We start from the raw sequence: 25,408 nt of genomic DNA, 5'->3' as shown, positions 1-25,408 counted from the left end.
GGGGAGGGGATTGGGAGAGGGTGGACAAACAGCCATTCTCGCCAACCTTCAGTGGGATGGAGATATATTATTTTCATTATCCTTTTGGAATGATTGATAAAGGTTTAAGATTTTAGAGTTAAAATGATAATCTAAAGCATTGCACTTATCAATTGATGGTTCAGACACCTGGGTATTCCTGACAGGACCCAAAAGGGACTTTGTCATTCTGACCTTCTCTCTGGTGGAGTTTGTTGCATTATTAATTTTAGGCTCAAAGAAGGAAGCCTGGGTGTGACGAATTTCAGTTTGATAGGTCCTTTCCTGATAGTATGATTTTTTTTATTTTCACTATAATTCTTCCTCCATGCTCTCTCCGTAATCTGCAATCTTTTTTTTGTTTGAGTTCCAAAATGAGACGAGTACCATGGGGCCGATTTATTTTTAGGTTTTTGGTTCATGACCTTCTTGGGGATTGTTTGGTTTTAGGATATAGTCAACCATTCAGTAATCATATTATTGGCCATTTGATGGTCTGAATCCAGACAATGTGAGAATGAACTTAAAAAGCCTCTTCAACTATCGATTTAGCTTAGGAAATAACTGATCTTTAACTCTCTTACATTTCTGGAGAGGGGTAGGTCTAAGTTTCCTGAGGATTACAGGGATTAAATAATGATCTGTCCAGGGGAGTGCTACGGGGTATAAAACCTGTAGTAGAGGATTGTTCATGAATATAGGATCCAAAAGATGGCCTCTTGCATGCTTGGGCCCCCAGACCATTTGTTCCAATTGGATCGCTGCTAGATCATGCCTGAAACTTACTACTAGGTATCTAGATGCAGGTTTAACTCCCCCACTATCGTAAAATGGCTTTACTTAGTAGCCAAATTAAACGCTGCTTCTGGAAAAGATTGAATACATTGACCGGAAGTAGACCAACACTCCTGCAAATGTAGATGTGTAAGACATTGAAATAGCAAATTCAAGACTTTCCCACTCCGATATTGCAGTGGAGTTGGTTCAACAGCTAAAACTAGCCTTTAAAATGATGGCCAGACCTCGACTTTTTTTATTTGCTCTGTCCATACGTATTATATGGTAGTTTGGGGGAAGAGCTTGAACAATGTCAGGACACGATTCCCCATTAAGCCTCTGCAAGCAAGAGCGCATCAGGTTGAGCCTCTTCCAAGAAAGAGCAGACGTCCAACTTATATTCCTTAGCTTTTTCCATCTGTAGTGAAACGCCTGTCACCCCTGCCGCTCAGTGACAACAAAATCACACAACTGGTCCGTGGGAAACCGGAGATGGTGATAAAAAGTATATTAAGCATTTACTTAGTAACCATTACCAACTATTGGCCAATCACCATACTTTCTGTGTAGAGAAGAATGGGGCCTCCAGCATTTAGCTCGTTTCACACTGCAGTAGAGAATTCAATAACCCAAGATAGTACATTTGTGACTTCTGCAGGTCATATTTCTACACTTGTTATCTCCTAACTTGCACTGTTTTGTGATATGATTTTTTTCCTATGAAGATTATTAAAGGTAATTGTTCAGTTTTCGGTAAGCGGGTTCTGTTTGGAAGTAAGGCTATAACTTATCTTGCCAAACATTTTTTGGGGAAAATTATTTATTTGAAACAGATCTGGGGATGTAGCTCTGCTTTTCTGGGCTACCATTTAGTCTGTGTTTATTAGGTTTCCCTGAACCCCTACATCTGTTTTGTGATTGTCCTGTATTGAGAGGACAGCTGGTAGAAGGCACATTTGAAATGCTATCCCTTCAAAGAGCAGTTACTGGTAATTGGGTAAAATACTATCTGGTATAGTGGTTTTTGAAAGAATATGTAAAAAACCAAAGTTTATTTGCTGTTCTGGACGACGACACTAATGAAATATTGTAATACTTTTTTAGTGTGCTAAACATGTCCAGGGGCGTAGATTCATCTTCAAGAAATGAACACTGGCAAAAACACTATTTAATTTTCTGTACAAATCCCCTAAAATATAGTTGAAGACCATAGGCCTATACAGACAGTTCAGATAATCTACATATGTAGTTTGCCATGATTTCCTTTCATTTTCCAAGATGTACCTACCTTCTTCTCTCCCTTTCCTTGTTCCATCCGTTCCTTTAAAATCAGATACTATGACAGAGAATCTGCTGATGGGGGTGCAGTGGAGAAAATTAAAGTTGTGCAGGTTTCATGATCTGGGAGCGTAGACGGCAGAGCCATACCTAGGATTATGCAGATCCCCCACAGGCTCAGACACTAGACCTACTCCACAGACACCTTACAGATTCAGACAACATGCGTATATCTAAGGTTACACCAGTAAATATTGTCAGCAACCACTATTTCAATATAGATGATTAAATGCTTCCACTTGAGCTATGCAATAAGAATCGCACCAGCAAGGGCCCTGTAACCTCAAAACATGGACAATAAGTATTCTACAGAATGTGAGCTGCTCTAAAATACACATTTAAACGATACAAGTGAAAATATGAAAATACAATACTTTATCCTGCTTGCAGATACATTCTAACATCAAATGCCTGCCTTCCGACTATACTCAGGTAACACACTTTTCGCTTGAACTATAACTTGACCTTGCCCAGTGCACATAGGTTAGTCCAATCGGCTATTAATTTTTGCCAGATCTACTAATCATCTAAGAGAAATGTATGTTATTGTCTCAAAGTAACTCCCTTTCTCCTCCAGCACTAGCTTTTCTTTTTCAATCCATTCGTGTTTTGACCCCAAACATAAGCTTGTCACTACGTTGAGTATTGACCTATATTTTTCTCTGACATGGCATATTCTGCTCAAATGACCTTGTATCACCAGCACATGTTAAGAATGGCCATCATAAGTTTGCAGTAAGCCACCAAATGTCAGAGATTTTCATCTTATGCTAGCTGTGCCCATCATACACTAGCAATGTCCTTTATACTCTAGATATTGCTGCAAGTAAGACATAGCTATCATTATGAAAAGGATAGCCCAACCTCATCTGTGATGGGCCAGCATTATCACAAAAATGCTCAAAATTTGCCAAATGCGGTTACGTTATGACAGGGTCATTGTGAGCAAGGTAAACAGCCATTACACCAATAATGGCCACTACGGTGCCAAAGGTGCCCAGATTATATCAGGGTACAGTTTGTCAGGTCTGGCCACAGATATGCCAAAGAGAACCACTGCTATTTTTAAGATGGCCATCATTATGCCAGATATATTTACCATAGTGCCATGCATGCACCAATATGGTAGGTATACTGATAGTATTGCTAGGACTGTCAATGTGCCAGTGTTCGCCACCATTAAGAGAGGTATGACCACAGCTATGTGTTGGATGGTTATCATTGTATCAGTGATGGCAGCCATGATTCCTAGAATGCCCACAACATGACTTTGGTATCATTATGTCAGAAGTGGCCACTACAATGCCGGCGGTGGCACAAAATACCAATAGCTCCCACAACAAGCCAGGGCTGATACCAAAAGTCTCATAATAGGCCTGGGATGCTTGCATGCTACTGGATGGCAAGCATTTGGACCTAAGGTTAGGAGGTGGAGAGGTGCAACCTGCAGCTTTCTTCCTCTTGAACCTTGAGGAAGCACATAACGCAGGGGAAAAGCAGGGGGCTGTTGGCCACCAAGAGGTAGGGTCAAGTGCAGAGAGCGACATCTTCTGCTCTTACTGTCTCGCATAGATTCCTACTGCTCCCTCTCATTGATTCCTAATGCTCCCTCCCTTTGGTTAAACCCCTGTAACTCTTTCAGTGACATAGAGACGTAGGGGGGATCCTATCAGAGGTCAAGGTATGAATTTTCTCATTCTTACACCTAGTGAATGTGGCTACTTTAACATAGGCTACCCACATCTCTTTGAATTACCCCCACAGAAGATGCACATTAGAGTTTGAGTTCACAATCAAAGTACTCTTCCACTCTGTGTCCCACTAGTGGACCGGGTAGTGGAAGTGCAGCAGAGAAATCTGCTAACCTTCCCCAACCCTACCTTGCCAGTTGGCAAGGTATGTGCCTAGCACCCTCTTGGTTGGACTTTTCCTGATAGACTGTGTAATAGGAAAGATGTTGCTGGAGCGGTAATTGTCAAATGTTTTATCTGTGAATCCACACCACCATACTCTGCATGAAAAAGCCTGAGATTGGATAGAATGAGTCATTTCCGATATGAGAGTGTGATGGGGAGAGTGGAGGCACTAGTTTCAAGAGTATCTGCTGAGGTATTGTCATTTTGTTGTAGTCGGCTTTGCCTAACATTTAAATGGTAGAGTGAATTTTAAGAGAGATGCATTGAAACACCCAACATACAGTTCTGATTCCCTTATTGTACCATTCTTCACTTATAATTTCATTTGTGTACATCTGTTTTTTCCTTATTTTGCCAACCATGGACACCCATTCATTATGATGTTTGAACAGACTTTTGAGAATGACAAAGTGTTTCATCCTCAAAATGGCTGAAAACCAATCAGAAATTACCTTTGTAACACAAAATGTTACCTTTCTTGAATTTGATGTTTGTATGTTTTTTGTGTTGTAGGACCGCCATGAATACCATTCAAAACCTAATGAATAGTTTAGCCTATGCAAGTGACCAGCCCTCTCCCACTCTCAAGGCGTACTTCAATGTAAGTAACTATATGAAATTTCAGTTATTAAAAATAAATAGATTAGAGTTTGACAACTATAAAAATGTTTTCAGCCTGTGCTATTGCAGCGCCAAGACACACTTGGGTAACCGTGCGCTTTAGAAGTTTCTGTAACATAACATAACATTGCTTTTAATTTTAAGTTAAGTAGACCGTGTTGAACACTGGTGTCGTTATTTTCAGTGTTTCAACATACAGTTCATTTTAGACTCTTGCAGATATATTTGAACTGCAAAATTAATATGGCTACTTACCTCCAATAGAGGTCACCTTATGTAAAATGCCGTGTATTAGGTTATTTGAAAACTATTCCTCTTAAGTGCAATGTAATCGTAAAGATTTTCCTTACCTGTAACGTTATTTTGCATGGATGCTTAATCTGCGCTATGGTTTATTTCAGATTTTTCCCGGTCATTTTTTACTTCAGTCTTAAAATTCCTCAATCATTGACAATTGACTCAGACTGGGCATATTATTTTCCCGTTAATGTCATTGTATTTCTTTACACAATCTTTGTATTTACACTTTCATTGCTAAATACTAGTCTGCTATCACTGCTTCTGCAGTGCAAGTAAAAGCATATTGTCCCCATTTACTGTGGGAATGGGACAGAAGGAGCCCTTGTTTAAACAAATGCTGCAAGATGAGGTTCGTGGCTCAAGGATTTCCCTGCTCCTGTGTCCCTTGACTTGTCTTCCACCCAAAGTAGTACTACTTTTAGGATTGATGACTTCCATCTACATGTCATGACACAACTAAGAGTTGATGGCAGCTGATTAATAGTAGCTTGCTTCAGGTCTTTTAACTTGTACCCTAAGATTGAGATGCTACTAACTGGCCCTTCAAGGTGAATTTATGTAGGTAGATTGCAAAATCTTTGCCCCACACTTTCATCGATATGTGAGATGTATGAACGTCTGTTTATTTGTAGCTTAATTGTGATGTATTTGTGGGTAGAGGGTAGCCTCAGGTCCATCAGGCTAGGAGTCCCCTATTGTATTTGTAAAACCGCGAACAAAGCTAGGTTGACATGACCGACTGCATATACATTAAAATAATTGTCAAATATGTCCACCATCATTTCCCTGTGCTGTTCACCTTTCTCCCCATCCCTGCCATTATTGTTGCAGCCAGGATGTGTTATGTCAGGTGTATCGCCATAAACTGAGGGCCAACACTGATCGAGTAGTTGAGCTTGAGGACAGATCAATCATTTCTGAACCAACGTTGTGTTCTTTTCCCCCACTCTTTCTCTCTGAGACTGAATCCCTCTGTCTCAAAATCAAATCCGGTTCCTCAGCCGATCTTTTGAGACCAGACCAACTTCGTCAAGTTCTCAACGCAATTTTACCAGTGGTTAGAGAATTGATTAATCTGTCACTGTCCCTTGCATCACTGCCTGCAACATGGAAGCATGCAAAAGTTATTTTTCTTCTAAAGAAGCCTTCCCTAGCCTCCGGATCCGGGTAACTTTCGCCCGATTTCCCAGATTCCTTTTTTAGCTAAGGCCACAGAATCCTATGTAAATACAGTATTGGCTGAATTTGTAGAGCAGAACAAAATCCTTGACCCCTCTCAAAACGGTTTTCGCCCCCATGACAGCACAGAGTTGGTGCTGTTGGCTGTGACAGAGGATATCCATAGCAGCCTAGATGGCGGGAACTCTGCGGCCTTAATTCTGTCGGATTTAAGTGCCGCTTTCGACACTGTTTCCCATGACATAATTTTAGGTAGGCTGCAGGATATCGTGGTTAGGGGGCTGGCCTTGGCCTTGTTCGGTTCTTTTCTGGAAGGCAGAACCTTTCAAGTTGCTTTGCCACCTTACCATTCGCAGGCGTATGCCATTAAGCATGGGGTCCCACAGGGTTCGATATTGAGCCCTGCGCTTTTTAACATCTATGTCCAACCCCTAGCAATGGTAGCCAAAAAAAGAGGGATGTCATTGGTATCATATGCCCATGACACCCAGCTAGTCATTCATTGCTTTCTCAAAAAAGTGCAAAAACAATCTCTTCAAATTTAAAGAGGACTTGTTAGAAATTGCTGACTGGATGACAGCAAATTGCTTGCAGCTTAATGCTGCTTAGTCGGAAATTCTTGTGCTAGGGAGAGACAGTGCTCTTTGGTCAGAACAGTGTTGGCCTGATAAACTCAAACCAGCGCCACTGCCTAAAGAGGCTGTTAAGAATTTAGGTTTTTGGATAGATAGTGATCCTTCCTTTGATACCCAATCCAAAGCTCTTGCAGGGTCCTGTTTTGGACTCTTTAAGAGGGTTGAAACTCCTGCTTGAATATTTTGAACTAAAAATCCGCCAAACCATTCTCCAGGCTACAATTTTAGCCAGGTTACTTTATGGCAATTCCCTTTATCTAGGCACCAACAAATCTTGTATTCTACACCTCCAAAGAATTCAGAATGCTGCTAAACGCGCTTTGTTGGCACTCCCATAGTCATGTTCGGTATCTAATTTTTTGCCTAAGCTTCATTGGTTACCAATAGCTAAAAGAATCCAGTTTAAGTCTCTGTGTGTAGCCCACAAAATCCTGATACAACAGGGCTCTCCGATCTTAGTGGATCTGTTAGTCCAATATGTTCAGAATCGCCCTCTGCGCTCTGCCAACTTGGGATTGGTCTGTACCCCCAATTTCAAAGAGCCAGAGCTGGTGGCCACTCTTTTAAGGTTCAGGCGGCCCACCTATGGAATTCCCTTCCGATCTCCATTAGAGGACTTCAGAACAATCTGGCTTTTCGAAAGGCTATAAAGACCTGGCTCTTTCCGGCGTAATTGTTTTTGATTGGTGGAGCAAACTATAGGCACCTGTTCTTTGGGTAGCGCTGGGACGCCCCAATGCTGGGGCAGCTATGCGCTGTATGTATTCCTAAATAAATAAAATAAGTTAATACAAAAGGATCCTTTGTGCTCCCCTCATTTGCTAAGACTGGTTTGCCCAGATGGCCTATGTACTGAAGGAAAGCTGCAGTACATGGACACTGTTAAAACCTGATCACGGGTAGGAGGAGCTACGCTACGATCCAAGATGGCCGCATAAGCTCCCGGCCCCGCCGACCTCCACCGGCAGCTCGTATATCCTGCCCTTTATCCTTCAAGCACGCCGGACTCCCACACGTATGAAGTGCTCCTGACTCCTGCGATGCAAACCCGGACCCTCCAACTTACCGGGTGACAAAGTTACGTCGAATTTACTTCTCGGCCCATTCCAGAGCTTCCACCGGGACCTCGATTTCTGACCCATCCGGGTTGGATGTGATCAACATCGGCTGTGGGACCAGGGTTGCTTCCGGTCTCCCGACCTCGGTCCAAACCTTCTAATTCCAGTTGGCAACTGAGTAATCGGCTTCATTCAAGGACACGGCACAGTGACGCATGTGATATCGGTGACCACGGTCGTAGGTCCTATGCCCGGTGACCCCCTGGGGAGCCCGGGTTGTCGGGCTGGCCCCCGCGAGTGGCGAAATACCGACCCTGCCTGTTGTGTGAGCACTCGATGTTGTCATAATCCCCGTGTGTGCCTGGTTCCTGGACGGTGTTTCAGGGATCCGAATCCTGCCTCGTCTCATGCCGGAGGAGATGGGGGATACTGACGGTACACCAACACTGAGGTCCGTAATGGCCGCCATTGGGGCGCTCCGCTCTCACTTTGCCGTCCTGTGCCAACGGATGTCTGTAAAGCTGGATAACGCGCACTTGGAACCGGAAGCGGATAATCCGACAAGCTGTCAGCATGCCTTGGACCCCGTGGATTATTCTCCGCACCATTTAGAGACCCCCGGATGGAAGCCTGTTTTAGCCTATTTTGATGACTCTGGCCTTATGGAGGGTGCACCTGTGATCGTCGTTGGCTTTCCCTGCTCCATTCCTGTTCGACGGAACATTGTTGCTAAAGGTTTTTACCGCCAAGGACAGTTCTTCAGTGACTTTCGGAGAGGTTTGCCTTTCTTCTTCATCCTCAATAGTCGAATTTTCAGATGCCGCCATTTTGTCTCCTCTCCCCGATCCGTCGCCATTGTTTTGAACTGTCTTGGACGCTTCGCCTTCTTCGCGATTGTTGTGGCTTGTTCGACATGGGCTTTCGTGAAGAACCGAACTGGTCTAGGTTGACTTTGACATTCGGGGTTAGCTTTTCTATCTGTTTTATGCCGGATATGCACCGTGTATGCTACTGGGAGACGGGAGGTTTTTATTGGAGTTCTCCCCATGTACGTGTTCAATACTTGCTTTAATAGTCGACATGGAATTTGGGGAGGCTGCTGCTGGTGAGGTGTAATGGGGAACCGGGAGTGTGTCTATTGCTCTCCTCCTCCGCTTTCTTTCCTTTCTTTAGGGCAGTTCTGGGGCGACAGGCATGCTGTTAGTGGGGTTGGCCGTAGCCATTACAGGGGTGCAGGGTGGTGGGTGTTGGGGGGGGGGGGGGTTTATTATTTTAGTTTGTTTTGTTCTATGGTCTCTTTCTCTTTCTTTTCTCTTTCTCTCAGGTGGGGCTTTCCTTCCTCTTCAGTAGGTTGGCTGTCTCTCTCTATCTTACTTCTTTCTCTATCTGGCGTCTATACTTGCCTATGCCTTACTTCTCTGGAGGGTGGGTTTTTCGGGATGATGCTCTAGCTGAATCGCTCGCTATTATACTGATTTTTGCTCCTTGTTTGCCTTAGCGGGCGTAGTATGTTTAAGGCTGTAATGTTCATCACCTGGTTCTGATTACATTTGGGGTGTGTCCCCCCCCCCCCATCTCTTCATAATTCTATTCTATGGTGTGACGCCATCGATAGTGCAGCCGCTACTGCTTCTTCATAACCAAAAAAATGAAATCTTTGATATCCTTTGCTTAATGGCACATGCAATCATAAGCTATGCTTGTCTCGTTGATATTACGCGGTCGTATACATTTGCATGCCACCTGAATCTATGTCCTGAGTTTGCGGCCGGCCCCTGTGGTTGTAGGCCTTGTAATGCTTTGATAATTCAATAAAGGTTTACGGAAAAAAAAAAAAACCTGATCACGGTTGGTGTGGTGAGTACCCATAGCCACTTCCTCACTCAGCTCTTGCCGAAGGACACAACACATAAATGACTTTCTTTAGGACGGAGTAAGATCCACAAATCATGGTGATCCTAAATGGACGTCTGCCATCAACTTGCGGCCAGAGCTGTGAGGATATTATAGCATGCTTGTATCCAAGAGGTCAAATTTATTTTAAGCAAGATGCTCTTGAACATAATTGGATCTCCAAAGAAGTGTGTGCTGTACAATTTCTGAGTGGCTGCTTGATCCCCAGCTGCCACCATACAAGCATATATGTTTTCAATCGAAGTACTGATGAAAAGGCTTGGGAGTGAACTGCAGTGCTTTACGCTTTCCTCAAAGCTGGTCCTCCTCCCCCTAAGATGGGTTTTCCCAGTGTGATGATTTAACACTTTGTGGCCCTAGTTTGTACCACTGTGATGGTTCCTCGAAACTGGCCACCTAACAGCAAAGGACTCATGGACCTGCGGAAGTTTTCAAGTGACTGGGGCATGGCTTAATTGTTTGTGACCTTACTTTATCCTGTTACTCGCATTTTCCTGTCCATTCACTCCAACAAAGTGTGCATGAGTCCCACATTCTCGGATAGCATTTTATTTTTCACCATATTATAAATCTGATCAATAAAAATATTCCAATAGGTTTACATCTTCGCATAGATAAAATATTACATTTTATGGCAAGCAAAATGCAGCATGATTGTAGTGTTCCCTTGTTCATTTTTTCCCTCTAATCAAGTATAATCCCCTAATACAAGCGTGTATCGTTCATCTTTTTCTCACTATAAACAATCCTTTACACTTTCAGTGTTATTCTAATTTTTTTTATTAACTAGAATGCACATTTTCTAATACTGTACGAAAGTGAAAATTTTGCTAAGGGCACTGAAGTGAGGATTATGCTTTATATTGTATCCTGGATGAACAGGCTTGCAGTAAACACTTTAATAACAAACTACAGTTCCTTGATAGTCTACGGCTATAAAATACAAAATCATATGACCCTGAAACACCAGTCCAATCACCGCCTCATTTATGAAGCCAAACATCACTAACAAACATTTGTTTTTTTGCCCACTAGCTGAAGAAGTCTTTACTCTCATAAAGTGTTGGGGGAAAAGTCAATCAATCATTTCTGCCTTTGATTAAAACCTTCTCAAAAAACAAATACTAATTTTCTTTTTTTACCATAAGCAATCCTAAGAGATATAACCACTGAAATAAGACTCTCATGCTCCTTACGCAAATAGGTTTGCATTGTCCTGTAAGTCATCTACTGTTATAGCAATAGCAACAAGATTGATACAACGTGAAATGTTCGGGTAGGGATGCGCTCCACATTAATAAAAATAATTAAATATTGCAATATAAGGTGTCCGGCTGGTTGGGATCATGTTCACCTCTGTGTCCATAGTAGGTTATTGGCATATTTGTTTGTATTAACTGTTTGCTCATAAAATATATATTCTGTATCAAGACTGAGGTAGGATTGTTTTTTTGAGCTCACTTACAGTTGTATAAGGATATCCTCTATGGGTTTAAGACACAATTTCTTGAACATGGATTCTTCAGACCAGTTTGCTTTCTAGAGGATTTTTCCAAACGTACACCTAGCAAGAAGGCCGTAAGGTCATGCCTGCCCCATCTGTGAGCCCCATTAAGGAAAGTGTCTCTATCATTTACATCTCCATGCTGTTGCCACATAAAATATTATACCTTGACACAGTCTGCAAACCATTATGTGTTCCTCAACCGAGGGCTAAGACACCATCTCACAGAATCCTAAAGGATTTTACTGTTCTGTATCCTTCAATTCCTCTGCACGCTGTGACAAAAAATTGACAACTTGGGTCAAATCTACTCCCACAGAATTTACAATTCTCTCCAGACACCAACCACTTCATCAGTTTATGCAGATCAATAACTCTTATTCAAGCTGCTTGGGACCGTTCGATGAAATAGGTAGAGTATGCTGACATATCCAGAAGTGCTCATCATCTCTTAACATCAGTTTGAGAGAGTTTATGTTTCAGGACAAGCCTTTTCTGGAACCCTTAGAATCTGTTATTGTCTGTTCTCAATGTGCTTCCCAATCCAGTAAAGCTTGTGTCAATTTCTGTAATCAATTTGGGCTATAATGAATATGGATCAACTTTCAGCTGTTCACAAAATCCTGTGTCCAGCACATTTCTCTACAAGCTTCCTTTGAGTGTTTCAGGATGTCTGCATAGGAGACCCCTCTCATAGAATGAAAACACTTCCGGGATCACACCCAAGTAAACTATGTAGCTCTGGAAAAACATATTTCATTGATTCTCGTAATGTTTTATTTTTCTATCTTCCATTTCTCATTGTTTTCTGTCTCTAGCCATGATTATTGTCTTCACCATATATGAATCTTAAAGGAGAGCACATGATTAGAAACATTACTTTCTGTATATGAATAAAGCGAGAGGAGTTGGCCTAACGGCTAGGGCGGTCGACCTCGAACCTGGGGAACTGGGTTCGAGTCTCGGCAATGATGCTGAACATCCTGTGATTCTGGGCAAATCACTTAATCTCCCTGTGACTAACAAAAATTAGTATGTCCTCATGTAATGCAACTGGTGCTATGTAAAGGGCTCTGATACCCGATTCGGGTCAAGTTCGCGCTATATAAAACTCAGTTAAAAAGAAGGAAAAAATGGAGATCAGATGTTAAAGCAAGTACATTTTCTATCTCCTCCTATACATCCCATCTCCATTTTAGGTGTGGTTAATAGAACAGAGAAACTTTGTTAATCTTACCTCTCAGAAATACACACGAAAGTTGATTTGCCTTAACTTTCCTCGCACTACCACAGTTCTGTAATAAAGCAAAGTGGAGAAGAATAAAAACTTTCCTTCTACTTCATGTACTGTGATTATAGTGAGCAAGATGGAAAAGTATTTTACTTCCTCTCCACAAAGAGAGTTCGGGACTGAAAGTAGGGTGTACCAAAGAGATTTACACTTAGAGTGAGAGTTTCCAGATTAACTTGTTTAGAAGCTCTTGAGCTAAAATATGCTTTTCATGTCCATCCATGTAGTGCTTGTGCTCACAGGAGGCAGCAGAGTTATTTTGTGATGCTCTGTTGAACCCTTAAAGCTAGTAAAATACCCTGCATGTTGTTGGCCTATCTTTTATCTCCATTACTCAGTTTTATTCTTTATTATTGCAGTTCCTAAATAATATAAATGCTGAGTGGGCAGGGCATCATGGAGTGAAATAGTTCATCCTCCCGCTTTCACTTTAGCAGGAAAATGTAGCTCTGTATAATAGATATGTTTATTATATGACACAAAGTGTATGATAGTAATTTGGTCTTATATTGATCCAAATTTGCATAGACCAATTTCTTTTTTTGTCAAAATTAAAATTTTGGAATCAAATTGTCAACAATGCACAACCATTGTACTGTTGCCTTTTCCTCAACCATTATCGTGCATCTGCCTACTCTCTTCCAACTTCTTGCAGTCAATATCCGATGATAAATGTCTAGCGTGGCTCAACATTGAACCAGTTTGCAGAGCACTGCACAGTTTCTTGAATGAGTCAAATCGTACATTCTTTTAAGAAGGCTATCCTGGTAACTATAAAATGCTTAATTTCTACTCTGAATCTTACTCTGCACACTTGAATGTTTCATCATTACATCAGCCTTTCGGCGATCCAAGCATTCTGTTCTGCTGATCTCCAGTTTATTCTAGGAACAGGAATGGAAAAGGGGGCAGTAGGGCAACTTACAAAGCGCCTGGAAATAAACCATCTTTTGCTCAACCATCAATCAACTGGGTGCCTACAAAAAGTTACACCACAATATATTACCATAAGAAAGCTGTGCTCAGTAAAATAAATGGCATGACACAATGTACCTTCAGATGAATGACACTGGGAGGAAGGTCACTGCAAGTCCAGGGTCCTAGCTTGTGGGACACTCTGTCTACATGACAGAGGGCAGAGCCAAATTACTTGCACTTCACAAAAGGCCTGAAAACGATATTGTTGTGAAACGCCTGCAACTGAACTCCACACAAATTAAGGCAGCAATTGAAGAAAATCGAAATGCGGTTTCCAAGGACCGATTTCACGCTATCCTATCCATCACAAATAACAGACTCTTACACCTGCAGCGCTGAGACCAAGTAACAAGACAGTGTAAAGTGCTGCACAATACTTTACTTTAAATACAAAAACGAATTATGCCAGAGCTGTTGTCTTGTGACATGTTATACTACATGGCTAAATGGCAAATGACTTGGAAATGTCCCCAGAGTTCAGAATTAATCTATTGCATCATAAAACCCTGTTAGCAAGCATTTTGTTATATTGCGTGATAAAGTGAGCATTTTTCTTACAGTAAAAGTAAACCGGTTGGAGATGGGAGTTGGGGGGGGTTTTCTATTACCAAATGCTGATCGGACAGAATGTATAAGATGACTCATTATTTGCTCACTGGTCCTTTGGTGTGTTGAGGGACAGTGTCCCGTATGTAACTCGTCAGCAAAATAACAATAAAATTTGTTCTGAAAAAAAAAAAAGTAAACCTGTTTATTGAAAGCATCAAATAGAATATTAATAATAGTAATCAGTTCGGAATATAAAAATAAAAACAAATTTGCTTTTATGTTGTTAGCTCAGGGCTTGAGCGTCTTGTGAGGAGTCGCATAGAAGCCAGCAAATGGATAGCAGAAAGAATAGACTCTAGTGTGAGGATGCTCAGGTAGTGGGTGTTAAGAGCGCAGGACATGCGAAGTGTGGTCGACATTGGAAATGGAACGCAACCAATAGGATTTCATGAAGCTTCTAGTGATTTAATGAGTTGTTAAGTAAGATGGAAGATGAGATCAGTAGGAGTCTTCTGGGACTCTGCAAGAGATTGCATATTTGTGAAGCAAAACGGCAAAGGTTTTAATCCCATTGATGCCAAACAGTGGATGAGAATAAAATGAGCCGCTGTATCAAAGGCTGGTGAAGGATCTAGAAGAATAAGGTCAGGATGATGACAGCATCCAAACTTAACTTGAATCTTTCAATGGTTATGACTATATTGATTTCAGTCTCCATCCCTGGACAGAAGTCCAGTTGTGAGGCATGAACGATGTCTGACGTTTCTAGAAGGCTGGAGAGCCAACATGTCTGAATAGCCAAATTGGTTGATAATTAGCCTCAAAATTCACATTAAACTTGTTAAGAAAGAGCTTAATAATCCCTTCTTTCAGCTCTGGGGATGCAAAACAGAAGTTCAGTGAGGTATGCACTTCTGACCAATCTAAAATCGGGCTCGCCATTAGACCCTTGTCCGGCCAAATTTCTGGCCAGGATGGCGGCTGTGGTTAACCCACTGGTCAACCCGCTCTTGAACTTGTCTTTGAGTGAGGGGAGGGTCCCGTGGTCCTGGAAAAGGGCAATGGTGATTCCCCTCCTCGAGAAGCCTGGGTTAGACGCAGAGGTGTTGGCCAACTATAGGCCGATCTCCCTTCTACCGGCACTGGCTAAAATCACGGAGAAGCATGTGCATGGCGTACTGTCTAGTTTTCTAGAATCGAATGACCTTCTGCACCCTTCACAATCCGGTTTCCGTCCTAATTTAAGTACGGAGACGGCACTCCTGGAGGTGTCAGAGGTTATTAGGGAGACACTGGATTCAGGGGGCAAAGCCATGCTCGTCATGCTTGATCTGTCGGCGGCCTTTGACACCGTTCCCCACGAGGCGCTTCTCTCAAGACTCTATGACATCGGTCTGAGGGGGACGGTGTTCAATTGGTTTACATCTTTTCTTGAGGGCCGCCGACAAACGGTCTGGGCATCCCCGAGCTCCGCTGAGATGCCGCCTTTGGGAGTCGGAGTTCCGCAGGGTTCTGTGTTGAGCCCGACTCTTTTTAACATCTTTATGACCCCTCTGGCGGCACTGGTGGAGTCTTTTGGGGCCCAGATCGTGTCCTACGCTGATGACACTCAATTACTCTTCACGTGTAGGAAAGATCAGGCTTTTGATGGAGACAGCATCCGGGGCTGCTTGGGGATGGTCTTCAACTGGTTTCAGCGGAACAGCCTCAAAGCTAATTCCAGCAAGTCGGAGGTATTGTTCTTTGGTTGTGCCTCGGACCCTGACTGGCGGGCTTGGTGGCCAATAGATATGTGTCCCCCTGCTCAGGCATCCCAGGTGGCAAAAAACCTGGGAGTTAATATTGACAATAATCTGACGCTGAGAACACATATTAGTCTGACGGGTACGTGCTTTGGCATTCTGAAGATGCTCCGGAAGTTCCTACCTCTGCTTACAGAGGAGCATAGAAATATTACTGTGCAAGCCTTAATTGGCTCCAGACTGGACTATGCCAACGTCCTTTATTTAGGCCTTCCGGATTATCTTGTTCAGCGGCTGCAGGTTGTGCAGAACTCTGCAGCCCGCGCCATTTTTGGCCTCCATAAGCGAGCAAGAGCATCCGGGTTGGTGCAGTCGCTTCACTGGCTGCCCATCCGCAAGCGGATTATGTTCAAAGCGCTGACCTTGACTCACAAAGCGCTCTTTGGCTCTGGAGCAAGGTACTTACAGCGCGGGCTCGTCTTCTATCGCCCGGTGCGATCTCTGCGGTCGGAATCTCTGTTTTTGGCCGTGGTCCCCCGAGTGAGGAAGGCCTGTATCGGGGGTCGCTCCTTTGGGTTAAGGGCCCCTCAGTTGTGGAACACCTTGCCTCTGACCCTGCGGCGCACTCCTAATCTGCTCCTGTTTAGGAAGAGCCTTAAGACCTGGCTTTTTAACCTTTAGGATGTCTTTCTTTCCTTTTCTTGTCTGTTTCTGTTTTATGGTGTTATGTTTTTACGCTGAGCTGCCTAAATAAAGCGCCGGGACACTCTTATTGAGTAGCTGTGCGCTATAGAAATAAACTTATAACCTAACATAACATAACATATGCTTGGTGGGAACCCCTGCAGAGAGAGGCGAGCCAGGTCGGCATAAATACTAGGCAGATGTATATGTGTGGGATTTCTAACGTAGCAAACGTCAGTGGAGCACTATACTTGGTCAAAGGCAAGCTTCAGGTCGCTGAGTCATAGAGGAGAAAGCGAAGTTGTGAATGGTTATTGCATTGTGATGTGATTTGTTTTAAAGAGGTGAGTCTTATTTGTTGTTCTTTGCTAATAAATCAAATTCTTTCTTGGTTTAGTTGAGCATCAGATCAGCGCTGGACATCCAGGTCTGGATGATGTGCAAGCAGTGTTTGAGGCATTGGATGTCTAAAGCAGAGGAGACTTTCAATTGTAGTTGTGTATCATTGGCATATTGGTGAATCTTTATGCTGTTATCTGCGGGTAGATCACCAAGAAGCTCCATGTAAAAGTTGAAGATGACAAGAGGAAATATAGAGCACTGGAGCACTCCACATGTGATAGGGATCATGTGTGACCCGGTGGTGCCCATGTGAACAAAGTGGTCAGTTTGAAAGTTAGGAGAACCAGTGAAGTACATTGCCAGAGAATCCCATTTGCGTTTAAATGGGGGTATGATAGTTGGATGATCAACTTTTTCGAAGATAGCGGAGAGGTCCAACAATATCAGGAGTGCTCTTCATCTGTGGTCATGAGGGCATCGTCTCCAATGAGTAAGGTGGCGGTCTCGGTGCTACAATGTGATCTGAAGCCAGACTGATAGTCACACAGGAGATGGTTAGCACTTAAGTGATCTAGGGGTTGAACATAGACTGTGTTTTCAAGGATCTTGCTGATGAATGGCAGGTTAGTGATGGGCCGACAGATGGATAGGTCATCATGGGTTGGTGTAGGTTTCTTTAGGAGTGGGAGGATATGGCCAGTCTTGAGAGCTTCAGGGAAAATGCCTTGAATGAGAAAGGCATGGACAATGCAAAGTAGGGGTGAGAGAGCATCCCCAGAGAAAGCTTTGATTAAGGATGATCGTAAGACATCATCTTCATAAAATGTGGCTTTAAGGGACTTGAATATATCAGCCAGATCTGGGAGAGATAGGGCTTCGAAGGCTGATCATTGTGTAATTCTGTGGGTGGGTATGAGAGATGATTCTGGCTTGGTATTGTGTATGTGCTTTTGGATCTATATAATTTCACTGAAGAAAAGTTTGATGATATTGTACATTTGTATGGAGTGAGGAATAAATGGGTCTGTTGGGGTGGGTAGATAAAGTGCTTAATTGTCTTGAACAGTGTTCTGCTTCTGTTTGTGACTTTATTGATAGTATAGTACTTTTCTTTGGCCAATGTAATGAGCTCTCATGTGTTTTGTTGAGGGCCTTCAGTATCAAGAAGTCTTCTAGAGTTGTTTTCATTCAATTTTTTTGTGGTCTGTTAATGGATTGTTTGTCTGCAAGGTCTTTAGATAGCAGGGTGCAGAAGTCTTTGGCTTGTGCATGGGTGTTGCATTAGAGGCGAGGACATCTATATCATTTTCCAATTTTCTTTTTCAAAGTTGTTTAGAAGGGTGTTGACATTTGATATGGAGTTGATGGCGTGAGAGAGGAGTTTAAGCATTAGGTTATCTATGGAGAAGTATTTTAACGATCTGAAAAGTTTAGTCTTCTCTTTTGCATGGACCTTGGTTTGTTGGTAATATGATAAGCGGAGTGATTAAATAGCACAGTGGTCAGTAGTGTCCAAGGGTTTGGGAAGTTTGGGTTGGATTGTTGGTGATGTTAAAAAGTCAAGTTCTCGGATGAGGCCTTTAAAGTGTGTTGGTTGGAGCTCATTTGCTGCTTCCATAGCATATCAAATACACATTTTATCAATTAAATATATTGTCATATATCCCGTGCAGGCCTAATGTCGTTTTCCCTATGTTAGCATGAGCACTTTGGATCCGGCCCTCCACTTTGCACACATTACCATATAAACATATTTTCTTTTGTGCCACATTGTACTTTCACACAGAACCTGTTGTTGTTTTTGTGTTCTGTTCTTTCCTGGCATTTAGTCTGAACACGGTAGACCAGGTCAAAGAAGAGTTTCCTGTGTTATTTTGTTCTCGTCAGGCCCTAGCAGCTAGACAAAACATGCAAATGCAGCTGTTGTTTGGGAACACCTACTTTTGCCATAAAGGTATGCACATAAAGGCAACAAAAACCTGGAGAGGGCTCTTTCTAGGGAAGAGATAGTCAGCACCTGAGATGTAGAAGTTTCATCTGTGCATGCTAAGGTATGGGGTCTGCTGCCAACGCCCAGCGATCTTCTGATATAAAATCATTTTGCTTCTGTAGAAGGGGAGGGGGTTAGGCTACTCTGTCTTATATGATAACAGCTCATTTTATGATTTATGGACTACTTATAATGCTGACTGTATTTGTTTGATACTCCATACTAGAGCCCAATAGTTTAAAATAAACATGTTGAACTTTTCTCGTGTCTCCATCAATTCTTTTTGTAGACTTGTATGAGTGTGAAAGTGAAAGGGTGTCTCCTGTAAACGCAATTCATGAGAGGGTCAGGAGTGTTGTGTTCTGGGGTGTCTAATCACCTGTTCCTCTGTGAGTGAGTAGGAGGGCAAGTGAGACACTATAGCTGGTCGATCCCGAGCTCATGGGTACTAAGTGCTAGGATGACTCAGTCCCTGCCTTCAAAAGTTCTATGATACCAAGCATAGTTCTGTGACTACACAGAATCCCTGCAACAGTACATCATTTTATTTGTAAATAATATTTCATGTCGGTTCACGTGAAAATGTTAAATGTATTTTTATGTAGAACACTCAGCATAGCAGGCACCTGGCCAAGGTTTGAATGTGTGACAATGCCTTCTTTTCTGAAAGTGAGTTGTCTAACTCTGGGAGTGATGAGCATTCTGGGCTTAAGATGGGCCCTAATGAACTAGAAGAGTTTGCAAAGAGCAGCCATTGTAATGGTGATGTGAGTGTCCAAATTGGGCGATACAGTGTCCTTTCTGGATGTGAATCAAAGGATTTTAGTGGTGTGCCTTTTAGCCGTGCCTCGTCTTTGACTCTTGTGATGTATAAGGCCTACAGTCCGCCAACCTGGAATTCAAAGAGGATGAAGAAGCAATGGGAACTGTGATCATTGCATTAGAAGGAAATGCTCTGGAATTACAACTCATCCTGATAGTGGTTAAAAAAAGGCGAGATGCAACATTGGATGGATGAAAATCCTGCTGTTACCGACTACAGTAGGTAGACACATCCAAGGCAACAACAGTAACAGCGCATCAAAGGAAACTGATGACTATGCACATAGATCCAGTTGTATGGCTCCTAGCTATGCTGAAAGTGTCACACAAGGTTTTATGCATGTCTTAACTTATGTGTATTGGTAAAAGTATTCCTGAACTTGATGTAGAGTAGAGGGGAGGCCAATCTTCAGGGGTGATTGTGGGTACTGTGATGGACCTATATTGAAGCCTAATGGTGATATGTGTTTCTCTCTTTCGTTGCACCCGCTTATCTGCCCCTCTTCCCCTCCTTTTCAATTCCATTTGGTTTGCAAGGAAGACTAGCTAAATTCCAAGTTTATATTCTTAGTTCCTAATGTATATTTGATGGTGCTGGTATCTATTTTTAGTGATATGTTGAGGTATTCTAATGAAAACCATTTAACCCCTTCGATGCTGATGACGAGCTCAGCTCGTCATCAGCCACGGGGGGCGTGTGCGGATGACGAGCTGAGCTCGTCATCTAACGCGGCTTTTGAAAAAAAGCCGCACAGCGCGAAAATAACCGCCGCAGCGATGCGGTTAAACCCAAAACACATGTCAGTGTGAAGGTTTATCTTACTCTTTCTACTGCAGCAAGAACGTTGAGATTTATTCTGACAGTCTGATACTTTAACATTCTATTTTTAAGGGATTATGATAGTGATTCATTTTCCTGTAATGTTTGGAAGACTAGAAACCGGAGCATGCCATCATATTAATTCACAGATCATGCAAATCTTAATTTTCAGTTTTTTAATTTCTTCCTTTTTAGGTCTGGCCTGGCGACGCAGCGCGAAGCGCTGTCGCCTGTGATATCTATTGTTACTAACTTGCTTCGGAAGGGAGACAGGAGATGGGCACGCGCTGGGGCAACTGGGAGTTGTGAACACACACGTACAGACACACGATGTGCATATCTCCTGTCCCCCTTCCGTCCTCTCAAGCCTCATGCAATTTCAAGGCGCTTGTTCTTTAAAGGGTAGTACTTTTGTGCCATCATACTCACTGTTGCCACTGATCCTCTGTATATTGGCGCTGCAGATCTGGACGATGCTGTTAAAATCCCGGGACTGGGAGCGCTGCAGGTCCAAGTGCCCGTACATGGCGGCGGTAGTGTGTCTGCTTTTTCTCGCTGCTGTGAAGGCTTCCCAGGTGCTACCTCCTTCAATCCAATATGGCGATCTGACTTGCCCCGGTACTGCTGCCAAGTCCTCTCCACTGCTCCTGTCTTCACCCTAGCATTAGGTCCGCTATAGTCTGGTCTCTGAACCTGCCCCAGCTATCAGCTGCGTACCCAAACACCCATACCACGCATGCGCCACACGCAGAGCAAGGCACGCCTTATTGCAGGCGCACTCGATCCTTACGTGCTACATCACAAGGGCTTGTTTTACAAGCATATGTCGACCTGCAATTTTAAATATCGCTTTTAAATGTTGAATCACTATTGCAAATGTTCACTAAAAATCACAGGGTGGCCACTCCCCGACCTACTAGCTTTGCAAATGTGTTTTTCAAATATGCTGTTACTTCTTCAGCAACTACAAATACATTTTCGACTCTTGCAACAGCCTATATCCCCAGTTCTTCCTCCAGAGGCCACTGAAACCTTCTGCACCCCCTAAAGCGCCAGAATATTTGTTTATTTTGAAGCCAGGTTTTGATCTCTTTCAAAAAATGGCTGCAATTCCCTTCGGGGAGTCCGGCAGCACGATCGACAAGCGAAGCCTGCCTTCATGTCTCGTGGCAGCCAGGAGGCCCTATCGCTTGACGCCGCCACCTTCACGCACCTTATTGCCTGCGCGCGCGATCCAAGGCTTCTGAGGAAAGGCGGCCAAGACCGAGGCTTGAAGCGAAGCCGTGATCCTGAAAGCCGATCCTCCCGTGCTTGCCACTTCCTCGTTCTCTCTTCCCCAAGTGCTGCAACACAGTGTCTCCCTTCAGTTTGAGAGGCCCTGTTCTCTCCCTTCATGTCCTGTGCAGAGTCAAGGAACCCTTAGATGGCGCTGGGGGGCTGGCCAGAGAATGGGGTGCCCATCATTTCATTGGTTTCATGCCTTCACGCTTTCCCATGCTCCACATATGATTCTACCAGATCTCTCCAGTGTGTTGTTACTGAGTATGGGAATAGCTCAGCGTTTGGCAAATGCTCTGCTTCTTGGCACTTTGTGCTGACATAGCCCTGCAGCTGTGCTTCATCCAGTCGATGTTCTCGACTGGGGGCTTTAATTTACAGATCACGTTGAGTGGGGTGAGTGGTTTGTTGTGTGTGTGGCTTAGCCTCACAGAGGCCCTCCATTAGATAGGGGGGTGGGTCTTGCGACCTTCCAACCTAACCTGTGTGATGTACATTGGGTAGTGGGTTGTCTGTGCTTGGTGATTGGCAGTGAGGTCTGGGTTTGAGACCCTCGGTCCAGCCTGTGCGGTAGGTGGCTGTGTTTTCATGTGTTTTCTTGTTCCTATGCCTCTTACTAGTTGGAACAGGCCTGTCCCACTGCTGCACAGTTTCTGTTGTTCGCGGGTGCAACAGCACAGGCCCTGTTTTCTCCCCAGAATGCATAAATCTGCGCTGCGCCAAGAGTTCTTCCAGGCCAGCCAGCCCCCCTTTGCATTATTTTCATGTCTTTCTGCTTCCCCACACTTTGTGCCTTGTGGCACCACACTCTCTTTCCTTTTCTCTCCTTTGAGTGCAAGGTGCAGTGGCGTAGCAAGTATCACGTGGGCCTTGATTTAAGGAAAATGTGCACTATGCGCTTTGATTATGCAGTAAAAAGACGAGCCTAAACCCGGATGCGGTGGGCGACTGACACCCCAGGACCTCAGTCCCTTCTGCTTTGATTATAGCTGTGTCCTTGTTAAGAGGCCATATTATCGTCTCTGAATACAGAACCCTGTGCGGCAACTCTTGCACTGCATCCTAATCAATCAGGGTTCAGAGCTGACTTTAGTACGGAGATGGCTTTATTGGAAGTCTCAGATACCATTAACACGACTCTTGAAAGAGGAGGAAAAGCGGTATTGATATTACTGGACCTCTCTGCGCTTTTCGATACCGTGCCCCACGATTGACTTCTGCACAGACTTCAAAACTGTGGCATCGGGGGCACGGTACTTAGGTGGTTTTCCTCCTTTCCGGAAAGCTGCCAGCAAACCGTATTGTTCCCCCCCCCTTTTTCTGCCTCTATCCCCCGATGTGGATAGGAGTGCCACAGAGCTCTGTTTTGAGCCCAACATTGTTCAACTTATGTTCGAGGCATGTGGGCTGCTGAATTCATATCTGTGCATAGATCGCCGCCTAGTGTTGGGTCCGGATGATTGCACATTGTTGTCCTGGAAGAGTCTTCGAAGTATCACGAGATAGGTGGCTCCTCCCCTGGACTACAGTGCGCATGGGCATCGACTCCATCCCCAGATTGTTTTTTTCCGCCATTGGGTTCGGATGTCTTTGGTTCCCTCTTGTCGGAATCGATAGAAATTAACTTTATTTTGCTTGAGACCAAAAGGTCTTTAGGACTTGCGTAGGTATTGTCTTGCGTTCGGCTTCGCAACTTTCCTCGGCTCCGAACCGAGATTGTTCTTCCGCGTGCTTTCGGCGCGGAAGGGCCTAGTCGACGCTCCAGACTCTTAAACCACCCATCATGGAACGAAGTCCATTCAAACGATGTCCGGTGTGTGCCTCGAAGTACCCACATATCGACGTCCACCCGGTGTGCAACAAGTGCTTGTCGCCGGACCACGACGAGGCCAAGTGTATGGCCTGTTCCAGGTTCCGGTCCAAGAAAACACTCAAGCTCCGTCGAGCTGCGCGCCTGGAGGCCCAGCAATCTGCACCACCGCCTACGGACATTTTCGATGCTGGGGAAGTTGAGGACGAAGATATCCAGGACATCACGGAATCTAACCCCGCGTCGGAGGTCGAGGACGACTACAACGCAGAGACCGAGCATTTCGGTGAAGTCGTCGAGGAGGTAGGGGACGACGACGGGGCCCTTGCCACCGTGGAGGATAGCTCGGACGAGGAGCTTCCTCAAACTGACTCCGGGGCCGTCCAAATTAATAAGGCCCAGGTCGAGGGATCGCCTTCGGCCCGGCCACAGACATTGGTACCGATTCACTCCCGGTAACACAGAAACCGAAAGTGAAACCTACGGTCTCGACGCCAGAGATATGGAAACCGAAAGTGCGCATCGCACTGGTCGGATCAAAGACTTCGGAGGCCTCGGCGCCGAAGAAATCGAAGATGGCCGTCGAGCCACGTCAAAATGGCCGACCCGAAGGCTACTACATCGAAGCCGAAGGTTATGGGGTCGGACGCAGCCGCATCGGCGCCGAAGACGGTCGACGCCAGCAAGGGTCGACTCGATCACAAAAAAACGGTTGACGACCCCAAGAAGTCTCTTACCGACCTGAAGAAGCGGCCAGACGACCCGAAGTCCCTCTCTGCCTTGCTTCCACACGACAAGGCCAAGGGAGCTGCGCCGAGTGCGTCGACTCCGAAGGGAACATCGTCGGTCTCCGCTCCGAAACCAGCCGCTAAGGACTCTGTCGAACCGGCGCGTCCATCCGCCGCGTTCACAAAAAAGGTTACGGAGTCCCTACAGCGAATTAGGGACGGCGCCGCAGCAGTCAAGCCGAAAGACCCTGCGCCAGCCAAGCCTCTGGAGAAACCGGCGAAGGCGCCCACGCCGATCCTTTTCACCTTGCCGCCTAAGACGGCGCCGAAAGCTTTCGCTGCTAAACCGGGGGCTGGCATGCCCGAAAAGGTGTCTTCGACGCCGAAACCGTCGTTGGTGGTCCTCGGCCCACGGCATTGACAACTTGCAGAGGAGGAGCGTCAGGAGCATTTCATCGACGCCGAAACGGGCAGACTTTCCCTCCTGAAGGGGAAAATCACCCCTGAGCCCCAATTGGAGTCGTACAAAATCCCACTCAAACAAAAGATGGACTCTGCTGGTACTCCAGCCTTGGTGGAGTCCATTTCACCACAGGCTCACGAACTCTCGCCCACTCATTCCAATGTCGACGCTGGTGAGGGTGACGACGAAGATGAGTACAGCTATCCCGTCTACACAGACCCAGAGAATGTGACTGAGCCCTGGTCTACTGGTGGCGATCCTGGGGACCCGCATTCTGGACAGGACCCTCAGCTTTTCTCAGCGAAAACTTCCCCCACTGAGGACTCTGCGGCTTTCAATGCCCTCATTGAGCGGGTAGCGGCCAATCACAACGTCGAGCTGCATGCTGACCCTGTGGACGTCGACTTCCTATTTGACACCTTTTCTGTCTCTGAAAAGACTGTAAAAACTCTGCCAATGCTGAAGGGTGTTTTAAAGCACGCGGCTGAGGTCTTCAAAGAACCCACCAGGGCGAGGGTCATCAACCCAAGAATTGCAGACTACGGGTGATGCTCCTCCCCCAGACAAGGAATCAAAAGTCTTTGAGGCTTCGGGGAAGAGGGTGGCAGCGCAGGCAGCCAACATATGGCGCATCTCCAACACGCAGGCGCT

General features: G+C 44.6%; 1 protein-coding gene across 1 annotated transcript in view; it reads left to right on the top strand.

Annotated features, from left to right (window-relative positions):
* RB1 (RB transcriptional corepressor 1) overlaps positions 1-25,408 on the top strand; it is a 1,321,361-nt gene that overhangs the window by 487,059 nt on the left and 808,894 nt on the right. The window contains exon 12 of the mRNA XM_086934987.1: positions 4,563-4,650. Within this exon, the coding sequence (XP_086791113.1) occupies positions 4,563-4,650 (88 nt within the window). The remainder of the gene's footprint in view (positions 1-4,562; positions 4,651-25,408) is intronic.

Source organism: Lissotriton vulgaris, chromosome 8 (genome assembly GCF_964263255.1).
Source record: "Lissotriton vulgaris chromosome 8, aLisVul1.2, whole genome shotgun sequence".
Lineage (NCBI taxonomy): Eukaryota > Metazoa > Chordata > Amphibia > Caudata > Salamandridae > Lissotriton > Lissotriton vulgaris.
The sequence above is the reverse complement of the archived record's forward strand: the minus strand, read 5'-3'. Positions and strand labels throughout refer to the sequence as shown.